At 34.7% G+C, this 12,343-nt stretch overlaps 1 protein-coding gene and 1 pseudogene across 1 annotated transcript in view; both read right to left on the bottom strand.

The window, feature by feature from the left end:
- Positions 1-12,343, bottom strand: part of PATJ (PATJ, crumbs cell polarity complex component) — a 320,321-nt gene that overhangs the window by 199,025 nt on the left and 108,953 nt on the right. The window contains exons 23-25 of the mRNA XM_011369533.2: positions 7,803-7,874; positions 6,322-6,499; positions 1,341-1,451 (exon numbers count right to left, since the gene is read on the bottom strand). Coding sequence (XP_011367835.1) covers positions 1,341-1,451; positions 6,322-6,499; positions 7,803-7,874 — 361 coding nt within the window. The remainder of the gene's footprint in view (positions 1-1,340; positions 1,452-6,321; positions 6,500-7,802; positions 7,875-12,343) is intronic.
- LOC111745292 lies at positions 11,940-12,058 on the bottom strand (annotated as a pseudogene).

The raw sequence follows: 12,343 nt of genomic DNA, 5'->3' as shown, positions 1-12,343 counted from the left end.
AGTGAAAATTTCCACCTCAGCTCACCAGTAAAGGGTGGGTTGAAAGCCTGGCCTTTTTGGTTTATAACCTATTTGAATGCTTTCAACATTTTTCAGCACAGCATTCACAAGTGGCCACATAAATGTATAATCTGATTGGCTCATTCTAGCTCAAAGTGGTTTCTTTGGAATTAGCATTTAGTAAGGAATAATTTGGCCAATTTTCCTACTGAACTCCAAAAATAAAAGTGATATTATTAACTACTTTTTCAATATTATTTCAATGTTAAAAAGTAGAATCCAAAAAAATCTTGAAATTTGAATTGCATAAAAATGAGGCTTTATTTAGTTCACCATTCTCAATTAGTCCCGATGGTGTAAACACAGTGATAAGACAGAAAGGGACTGAACTGCAATACAGTAAACAACAACAGAGGATTCAAGTGGGGTGAGGCTGCAGCCCACTGGGTGCAGGCAAGGTACAAGTATGTCACAGTAGCATACTGATGCCTCTGCCCTTGGGGCAGCCAGACATCTGTTTGTTCAGTTTAGCATATGAATATTATTTTCTGTATATCTTAACGTATAGAAGATTGAAAAGCACTGCATTACTGTATTGCAAAGCAAATTTTTGAAAAATATGTACAGTTTTTCTACTGTTCAGAAGGACCTATGTTTTGAACAGCTGTCTTTCATTATTAAAAAAAAAAAAAACCAACACTGCTTCCAGTTATAGGGCTTAAGGGTGCCATTTCTGCTGCAAATTACAATATAAAATGCACATCTTGCCACCGACATCTGCAAATCAGAGTTCTAATTCCATACACGAACAGTGATTTATTTCAGAAAAAAACTTTTATGATTAAATACTGCTATTTTTGAATTTGGAACCTCCATTAGAACACACAACAATACAACGTGTTTGTATTTTCACACGTTTTAATAAATATACGGAGCATTTGATAGTATCTCTAGAATGTTTTTATACCTGATCCTCTTTATGTTCCAAGTATTCTATAAACAAAATAACTGGCTCAGAAAAGTTAAGTAACTTGCCTCCGAGTTAGCAGAGCTGGTACATAGGGGAACAAGGGATTGAAAATGGGTCTGCTTGACTCCACAGCCTAATTTAAACCAGTGCACACTGCGATGACTCACATTTAACGAGGGGATCAAAATAAGAGAGAAAAAAAAAGGGGGGAAATTGAAATCACTAACTAAATATGTATGAAGCCAATGCTTTTTCTAGATAGCAGTAGCATAACAATGAAAATATGCGAAAAAATACTTGGAGGCTAAAGCTTAGTTTACAGATACAGAGAATATTCTTAAACTTTTTGAAAGTATAAACTAAAGCTTACTCTTGGAGTGGATGACAAGCTCTGAACAACGAACACCACGGGATTTCCTGCATTCTTAATGGCCTCGACTGCTTCACTGTGTGAGGCATTCTGCAAATCTACTCCAGACACCTATAACACAGAAGTAATTTATTTCAATTAGAAAGGCAGTAGATACTGTGGGTAGGTTAATTGAAAGTTCATGTGTATTATCTAGTTATGAGACCTGCCAGAATCTAATGAATTAGAAAAAAAAAAGACTGCCTCATAAAAAGCTTTGCTGTTTAGAATACATTTATGGAAAATAACATTTCACTTTCAAGAAAAGGAAATAAGACAAAAATCTTAATAACAACAGTCCTAGCTAACTATTATTGTTGAAAACTGTAGCTCAGTCAGTAACAGAACCTTATGAAGCTTCTGAGCTTATAATGTCACCTCTGCCACTAACACAGTACATAGTTTTGTGTGGGGCCAGAGGAGAGAACATGGTCTCTCTGGACTCTTCTCAAACTGAGAAGAATGATATTTTAAGCAAACCGTCCCTTATCACAATTGAGCAGTTGAACATTTCTTAAATTATGGTCAAAAAGAAGTATGAAAACATCCTTAGGTTCTTTTACTAAAAGTGTCCTATGTTCAACAAATTGGGTAAGTGTAAATGGTTCCTTATTATACAAGTCTCAGAGAACCTAACTTGGAAACATGCCCATAATCTCTAAAAGCATTCTGTATTTGCCAAACATATTTAACAGAACCAGTTTTTCAAACCAATAATGTAACAAAGCATTGGTAAATGTTGAGATGGCTTATGGTCAGTAGATAGTGACAATCTGTGAAAACTGCTTTACTATGAGGGGGCAAAGAAATAGGAATGTGTGTGGAGAAGGATGTGAGATCAAGGTAGGTTTTCGTTTTTAAGATGGGAGATATTATAGTAATAATGATGCAGTGGAAAGGAAAAAGTTAATGATAGAAAAGTAACAACTGTAGAAGCAGATACTTGGACAGTGAAGAGGTAATGACTTCTACTGCACAAGTTACAGAGATTAGCTTTAGACATAAGCACAAACTGTTCATTTGTTGTTACAGATACCATTAGAAAAAAGATTTAGTATGCAGTGGGAGCAAAGGGAAGTTCCTTTTTGACAGCTTCTATTTTCTCAATAAAATAAGAAACAAGGACCATAAACTGAGATTAAGACTGATAAGAAGGTATAGGAGGTCTGAAATAGTTACCTGCACAAGTAGAATGAAACAACTAGGCAAATATTGCAGGACTGCAGAGCAGAACTAAAGACTCACTTGAGGGGGTGGTCATTAATATAAAATGAGACCAGACAGCATGGTGGTTATTTTCTCCAGCAATGCTAGAGACATGAAAGAAGCAAAGAATTGCATTTAACTAGGATGTGGTTCTCCCACACAAGTTCAGTGAAAGGAAAGAGGATCAAAGGAGTTGGAAGTATATCCAACAGAGTGATCAGAATGATCAATCACTGAATCTTTTTTTTTTTTTTCAGGCGAGGCAACCCTTGGTTGACCTCGCAGATTGCAAAGACCTTGTCAGCTTACAATCCCTTATTTTTTTTATTTTTCAGGCCTACAGCATCTGGTCTTCCCAGGTGGTCTCCCATCCAAGTGAAGCTTAAAGCTATCACAAGAGTTTGAGGAAGCTTCTTAGGAATAACCTAATATCCAAAACATTCATCAATAACAGAAGTAGAGGCTATATGAGAATTACTTCATCTTCCAGTAATAATCGGCTTTGGTTTCCCTAACACAGATTTTCACAATGTTAAATGGGAATCACTAAAGTTGAGAAGTTAGTAAAAAATGGAATTCTGTCATATTACAAGAGAAAATATTTTAGTTTTTCTCAGCTTTAAAATTATCACCCAAAACTGTGTACATTTGCACAGATGAAGATCTGTTTCTAAAAATTAAATTAAATTCAAACTTCCTAGTCTAAAAAATTCTTTACATGGACCTACATCCTTCATGCAATTGTTTCAAGATAGAGAGAAATGATTATTTAGTGTTACTTAAAAACAAAACAAACAAGTAACAATTTTCACAAGGAAAAAAGTAAACAGATGACTCATTTGGCTTGACAAAATATATATTTAAGTGTAACATTTCGATTCTGCTGAGCTTAAAGAAATATAAGCCATTAAATGTGAGACAAAACAGTAGGTTTTATTTGTATGTGTAAAAATAATGATGGATAAGTGAGAGAATATTTTATATTCTACTGACAGCAGAGAAAGATGAGGGTAAAAAGGCACAAAAATTTAAAAAGATAAAACAATGAACAATCCAATTAGAAAACGGGAAAAAGACATGCAAGAACATTTCACTGAAGAGGATATACATAAAAAGTTCTTTGTCATTAAACATTAGCCATTAGAGAAATGAAATTAAAAAAATAATAATAATAAGATATCACTAAATGCCTATCAGAATAGCTAAAATGAAAAATAATGACAACATCAAATGTTGGTGAGGATGCAGAAAAATTGGATCACTCATACATTGCGGGTGGGAATGTAAAATGGTACAGCCATTCTGAAAAATAGTTTGATAGTTCCTTTCAAAACTAAAAATGAACTTACCATACAACCCAGCAATTGTACTCTTGGGCATTTATCCCAGAGAAACAAAGACTTATTTTCACTTAGGCACTTGTATACAAATGTTTATAAGAACTTTATTCTTAATAGCCAAGAAATGGAAACTTCTCAAATGTCTTTTAATGGGTGAATGATTAAACCGTAGTACCTCCATACCACAGAATACTATTCAGCCATAAAAAGGAATGAATTGTTGTTAGACACAGCGAATTGAATGAACTTAAACAAAATTACACTGAGTGAAAAAAGCCAGTCTCAAAAAGATATATAACACATAATTCCATTTATGTGACAACTGTGAAATAACAAAATTATAGACATGGAGAAACAGATTAGTACTTGCCAGAGATTAGAGATGGGGAGAGAGGGAAGAGGAGTGGCTATAGCGGGTTAACAGACAGGAGTCCTGAGGTGATGACATAGCTGAGTTTCTTGATTGTGGTGGTGGTGACACAAGGTAACACATTTGATAAAACTCTAGAGCTACACACACACACATGCACACATACACACGAGTGCATGTATAACTGGTGATATCTGAATAAGGTCAATATCAGTAATTGAATTGTGTCAATATCAGTAATTTTGGTTTTGCCATTGTACTACAGTTCTGTATGACATTAACATTGAGGGAGGGTGAGGAAAGTGTACATGGAACTTCCTTGTATATTTATTTGCAATTTCCTACGAATCTACAATTATTTCAAAACAGAAAGTTATGGGAAAAACAATAAAACAAAATATAACATATATATTTAACAATTAAGTTCAAATATGTCAGTAATCAAAATTAAAAATGAATGAATGATACTTATTCACTAGATGAAGATTATCAATTTAGATTTTTTAAAAAGCAAAATCCAGTTGTATATAAAACAAAATCACAAATAAGGGGTAAAAATTAGGGAAAGAATAAAAACAAAGTACAATGCAAAAGCTAAATAAAAGAAACCACACTTGCCCCAGAAGCCAGAGTATCCTTTTAAAAAATGTGTATGTATTCATTAATCTTCTTTTTCCAACTCACCCTTCCTCCCTACTCTCTGGTAACCACCAGTCTACTGTCCATGTTCATTAATTTTCTAATGGATTCTCATTGCATCCTGAGTGGATGACCTCCCAAGTTCTATATGACTTGTCCTCCCATTACCTCAGACCTTCTCTGATCTACCTGCTCTCATTCACTCTACACTGGCAATTGGGGACTTCTTTCCATTCCTTCAACACACCGAGACAAGCTCCTACCACAGAACTTCTACACTTTAGTTCCCTCTGCCTGGAGCCTTTTCCCCCCCCAAAACCATATGGCTCACTCTCTCACTTCCTATATTTGTCCCAATATCATCTTCTATAGCAAATCTATTCATTGCAACTACTGCCTTCACTACCCATCATCCTCCATAGCTACTTATTATAATTAACATTCTACATTTTACCTACTTAGTGTATTTTCTATTTTCCCTACTATCACATAAATTCCATAAGAGAAGAGATTTTTTGTCATTTTCTTCACTGCCATATCCCCAGTGTGTTTTAAATGTTTGTTTATTTTTTAAAATTTCACAAACATAAATACAACCTAAAATTTGTATATACAGAGCAGTTTTATGTGATTCTTTGATTTAATCTTCACAATGATGCTAAGGGTTTTGAATCCTCATTTCTATTTTATTTGAAAACTGAAAATAAGGTGGGTTTAATAATTTTCTAAGAACAAACAGAAAATAAACAGGACAATCTAGACTAGCCTATGACCTCCTCCATGGCTCTCTTCACTCTCTCAGGGCTAAAACACCACAGCCGATGCTCAGCATCATAATGTATGAATCAAGAATGAGCAGATTCTGGGATTGAAGATATTCAATATGGTGTCATCCAATAAACCCAATGCAAAGAAATGTATCAGATTCAGATCTCAGAACACTCTCAGCGCCTTGATGCACCCTTAAAACACAGCTCTACCACATGTGAACGATGGATTCACCTCTTTCTCAATGGAGTTTTCAACTTCCAGGGTCGACTCTGGGAGGACAAACATGGCTACCCCACTGACACATATTTATAAAATTTAGAGCTGTTAAAGACTGTGGGAGAAGCATGATGCCCACCATCTGCTTCATCCTGTTAAAGTTTGAAAGTTTTTTTTTCGGTCAGGTGAGGCTTTTTGTTTTATTGTTTGATATGCTACGACCCCAACTTCGGAATCTCATAAAACTGTGCCAACAACATACAAACTTAGGCATCTAAATAAAAGACATCAATTGTACACACATATTCCCTAACCCATGAAGGAAGGACTTCTAGCTTAATGATTATTTTACTGTCTTAGAGTACGTTCCAAACGAAAACAGAATTTAAACATCATTTACCTCAAGTATTTTATCTCCAGTTTTAAGAGCATTTGTTTTTCCTGCTGGACTATCTTCTAAAACTTGTTTGATAAATATGCCTTTAAGCTCCTCTCCATTCTTTAGGCGTTTTATAACGGTTTGTCCACCAACAATACTAATACCAAGAGACACATCGGGTTCTCTAAAAATCTCAACACTGTAAAAAAGAAAAAGAAAAATTCACTCATGAACAAATTCATTTAATTTGTTAGGCTTTTGCTGTAAGTGTTCGATTTGTACCATATCTTGTGACTCAAATGTTATGTATTTCCTAAATATATTTTTATAAATGTTATAGAAATTGTACCTAGTTTCAAAATTATAAGATATTACCCATATTTCATGGCACATGAAAGCTTAAATTCTGAAAAAGATAGATTCTTAAACAATAAACACAATTCAATATTGAGAGATTTAGCTAGGCCTTAATGTTCCCATTCCCTACCGCGATGTTTTCTATGGTTAGTCCTTTTCATCTACATCCATAACATTAGCAAAGAATGGATTAAGGAAATACCAAATAGGTGAAAAATCAAGAAAGTCATGTATATCATTTTGGCAAAAGGCACAGACTTTCATAAAAAAATAAATTTGCCGCTGAGAGGCTCATTGCCCAAGCTGCTTTTCCCAACCAGCAGGTTTAACTTGTGCTTCTTTAAGTGGAGGACAGATTTTATCTGCTCCGAAGACAGGACAGTTTTCTTCCTACCTCCACATCATTTTTTAAAAAGTATGGAATAAAACTCGCCCCTCAAAATATTATGAATTTTGCCCAAACTGCACAGACATTGTCAAAATTAACTAAAAAAAGTAGCTTAACAGAGAGCTCTTGAGAGTTTTTAAGACAAAACTCAGAAGCGTAAGGAAAAAAACAGGCACTTTGTGGGCATGGTGGAATTGATAATGCATGAAGAACAGAGAGAGTAGCTAAAGGAAGAGTTTTATAATCTTAATAATGCACAGCCCTGATAACTACATAAAATTGTGTATCCAAGGGAAGGAGGGTCCAACACATTCTGTTAGCTCGAACAAGGCACAAACTTGGACTAACATTAAGAGGAGAAGGGTAGAGGTAAACTGATATATGACAGAAGCCTCAACAACTGTTGTTGTTTATAAAGAAAGCAGCTTTACTGCATTCAAGGCAGCCCTACCAGTCCTGCTTAGTGATGCAGGGATAAACTACACTTAGTCCATTGGTTATTATCATAGATAGACATTTGTAAATTGTTTTCTCTGAAAGTATGATAAAGATTTTCCTAATATTGGTCACAATCATTTTGCCTCACTAAAAATCTCTATTTAGGTATGACAAAATGAAATTAAAATTTAGGCCAGCCTACACGTAAGTATAGCAGTTTCGCAGTCATTAGAGAATGACTTAATGACAGCATTAAGTTAAAGAAAAGAGCTACTGATTGTGCCTCCTATTGAGAAAGCCAATAATGTCAGCAACATACATTCTTGGTGGCCCCCAGTGGCTGAAGTTTGGAGTTTCTTCTCCCTCACCTTCTTCTCTCTCAGGTAACTCGCTGAGGAAGGAGAAAGGAAAAAAAAAATACACACACAGCTTATAAAACACACTCTTGTTATTAAATGTTCTTGGAAAGTTTGAAATTGTGCAATCTATACATAAATAGTTCTTAATTTTTAAGCTTTTAAAATATTTACATCAACGGTGAAATGTCTATACAAAGCAAAAATATATTGCTTTAATGTTCAACTCAACAAATGTTCACACAGCACCAGATCACATTATTATTATAAACATTTTTATTGGTGACACTCTATACGCTATTTTCAAAAATTGTGTTTGGTTTGTACAATTTTACATTTGTGTCTTTATCTATATATATTCCTTAAAACTTGATACTGATCAACCAGCTGAGAACAGTCCAGTATAAACCAACATAAATCACTAAACAGTCAGTAAATATACTCCCTCTTTGTAGATTTTTCTGTTACTCTAACACTAAATAATTCCCATCATTTGTATCCCATGAATATTTTATGTAGTTATACAGCACTTTTCCGTTTACAGAGAGATTAACTTAATATTACCTAATTTGATACTCCCATTTACCACCATCATAACTTCACCCATCAAGTTATATTAGTATGGAACCGCTTAACTGGATAACATACAATGCCAAATTACAGAGCAGTTAGCTATAAAAGTAGTACTACCTAATAGAGCAGAGACATTAGTATACATTATCTGGAAGAGAAGTTAGGAGTCCTGAGCTCCAGTCTAATCGGCACCATGGAATAAGTGCGTGACTTTGGAAGACGAAATGAAGTAATATGTATGATATTATAAACTGTATTACTCTATATAAAAATGTGGCCACTACCTCTTTCATTTCATTTTCACAAAAACTCTGTGAAGTAAGCACAGCAGATCATGTTATTATATTACCACACGAGAAACTGAGGTTTGGAAAAGGCTCAGACATACTACATAACCTCTTGACAGTATCCAAATCTTTTCATACTAAGTTTCAATGCTCCATTATTCTCTGAACTCTCAAATAAGTCCTGTAAAATGTGGCAAAGGCCACCTACTTGCCACACTATAGACTTTCTAGGATATAATGATTTAAGGCTGAGTAAAAAGGAGAAGCTGAAAGAATCTAGACATTCAAAAAATCAGTTAAGAAATTGGGATCATTAGGAATCATTAACATCTCACCCACTACCAGATGGCCTTCTTGCCTTAGCCAGTCTATTTTTTATGATTAAAAGCATCATAGCATTAGGGAAAAAACAGCTTGGCAGATATTTACTGTTTACTTATCTAATGTCCTCTCTCCCAACAGAACCCCTCTTTTATTCCAGGTGGCACTACGCCCAGCTCTAAAAAAATAATATTTTCTGGACCTCCTTTCAGCTAACAGTAACTGTGTGCCATAGTTCTGATCGGTGATATGGAGGCAAAAGCCCCTAGATGAGATTTCCAGGAAAACTCATTAAAATGGAGGGTGAATCAGTTGGAGGGTGAATCCTTTTGCTCTATGCCCTTCCCCTTCTCCTTGCCTACAAGGCACAGATGATATTGGTGGTGAAGCATCCATCTTAAAATCATGAGGAAACAATAAGGACTAAATCAATATATTAAAGACAGCAAAGCAGAAAGGAAGAACGTGTTTAAGACCCTGACAGACTACCTTCTTCAGGACTTTTTACAAGGAAAAAATTAAGTCCCTGTTTGGTTAAGCCACACTAAGTGTGTATGGGGAGTTCTGTTTATGAGCCTCCAAATGCAACCCCTAAATGTTACAGCCATGATTCCACCATGATTTCACTTTATCATGTCACATTATTTTCTGCACGTGTGCATATATGTTCATTGGATAGTTGTAATCATAGCATAAACTTTTGTTTTGATTACCCTATATAATAATAACAAAGATTAAATAAGACTGGCATTTAACTGAGGCTCAACCAATATTCATTTCCTTTGCAATTATTTTACTTTTGGTATCAAAATTTCCCCCACATATTATCATAATCTTCATCATTTTTTATTTAATAGCATCTTAATAGTCTGTAGTATTGATGTAATTTATCTGCTATCCCAAATATGATTCATTTAGATTATATCCTGTTTTCTGGAGTATGGACATTATTGCAAGGAATATCCTCATGCTCTGCCGTATTTTAGAAATCCCTTTAAAATAAATATTAAAGATTGAAAACTAAAAACTAATATCTATAAATATTAAAGATATTTATTATAATCACACCAAGTGTGATTATAATAAATATCTGTTGTTTGTCCTGGTTCCTGACATAGAACTTCTAAAATCCTAAGAATTTCCTGAGTGGTAGGGGTGATAGGAACATCTTTGGTTATTAATCACAAGCTCCTTTCAACCATACCTGGAGGACCTTAGATAGCTTGAGGATGGGTGCTGCTGCCAGAGAAATAATCAGGTAATTAGAGTTAGAACTTTCAGTCTCACTTTTGGAAGGGGAGAGGGGCTAGAGATTGAGATCATTCACCAGTGACCAATGATGTAATCAATCATTCCTATGTAATGGAACCTTCATAAAAACTCCTTTTAGGGTTTGAAGAGCCTCCGGGCTGGAAAACACATCAAGGTACTGGGAGGGAGATGTGCCCTGAGAAGACATGGAAGCTGTGTGCATCTTCCCCTTAATACCTTGCCCTCTCTTCCACTTGGCTATTCTCAAGTTGTATCCTAAGTTCTGTCAGTTATCCTTGCGAACCTGAGGAAAGGGTCTGAACCCTTACCCTGTGAGGTCTGCACTAACCAAGTAGTTTAGTGTCGGAATGGAAGTGAATTGTAGGATATCCAATTAGTGTCCAGTGAATCAGAGAATTGGTTGTTAGTGGAGAGAAAAACTCACACATTTGGTGTCAGAGGTGTTGTGAGCAAAACCAGTTCAAAGTAGGCATTAGGGGGAAAAAAAAAAACCACATACACATTTTTATCATGGTACATGTATACTATCATTATGGGAATTAAATTCTGCACTTAAAAAAAAACTAAAATAGAATTGAAGCCAAGCTTTCATATTAGTATAAACTACTACTTTGTCTATTAAAAATAAAAATAAAAATCAAAAATATCCTAAACTGCTAGCTTTTACATACAAACTAAAGGGGGACGGGTTGGGGCACTCTATCTAGAATATCAAAAATTTTAGATAAAGTATGTAATGAAAAGGTTACTTTGTTGGAAAAGACTCACTGACTTTTTCAAAGCATATGATCTTTCTTCAAGAAGTTGGTGTACACATATTTTAATCAGATTATTTTTTCTAACAGGAGATAAAACTTGCAAAAGTTTATCCAAATAGCATGATTACTTTTGGAAATACAGTCACAGGAGATGAACAACTATACAAACTAATGTAGTCACTTTACATTGATGAATGCATACACCTTTTAACCCAAAATAAAATTTAACTGAGAAAGTAAGATATTTTTACTATATTAAAATGTAAATTTTCACAAACATATTTAAAACTTCAACAAGGGATTTCCAACTTCAAATTTTATAAGTTGTACTGTGATTAAACACAGTCAACAGCTGAATCAGTTAGAATCTCAAATCTTAAAATAATCAAAATTTGCCTCTTACATTTCACCAGTTTCATAAGCAGTTTTCTCTCAAAGGAATTAATCATCCAATAAAAACAATGCTTTTTATTTTAGACCTTTTTTACAAATGCCCAGAGTTATCATTCTTTACAGATCTGGGAAGAAAGATGGAATGCCTCATTAGTGAACAGGTAGTTATTAATAGTAAGACTTGCTCATGATATACAATCTCTTTGCAAATAAAAACTTCAACATCATATAAAAATCAGATGAATCCAGATAGCCAAGGTGACCTCTCCTTTTCAATATTATCTTTTTTCATATAAAATTTCTACATACTAAGCCATATGAGAGTCAAGTAAACTCACACCCTAAAATAATGTAAGCAGGAAGAATTCTGGTTATGACTAAGTTATCTCGATTATCTCTTTTAACTTTTTTTTTTTTTAGGTGAGGCAACCCTTGGTTGACCTCACAGATTGCAAGGACTTTGTCAGCTAACAATCCCTTATTTTTTTATTTTTTACGCCTATAGCACTTGGTCTTCCTAGGTGGTCTCCCATCCAAGTACTAACTGCGCCCGACCCTGCTTAGTTTCCGAGATCAGACGGGATCGGGCTTGTTCAGGGTGGCATGGCCGTAGACCTCTTTTACCTCTTTAAATTAGATTCTACGTGGCAATTTTCTGTCACACACCACAGGACATATTGAGTGTTCAAAACCAGGAAGAATGGGCACTAGTGTTTTCCAAACTAGTAAAGTTACTTATACAGATGTTACACTATGATTTTAAGGTTTCAAAGCAAATTATTACCTGATACTAGTATACATAAAGAATGAAACATTCTCTTACATTAATGCTTAGAATGATATAGACATGGTGTTGAGCGAAAGGAGACAGATACAAAAAGTACTCACTGTATGATTACA

The sequence above is a fragment of the Pteropus vampyrus genome, unplaced genomic scaffold (assembly GCF_000151845.1).
Source record: "Pteropus vampyrus isolate Shadow unplaced genomic scaffold, Pvam_2.0 Scaffold151, whole genome shotgun sequence".
Taxonomy (NCBI): domain Eukaryota; kingdom Metazoa; phylum Chordata; class Mammalia; order Chiroptera; family Pteropodidae; genus Pteropus; species Pteropus vampyrus.
The sequence above is the reverse complement of the archived record's forward strand: the minus strand, read 5'-3'. Positions and strand labels throughout refer to the sequence as shown.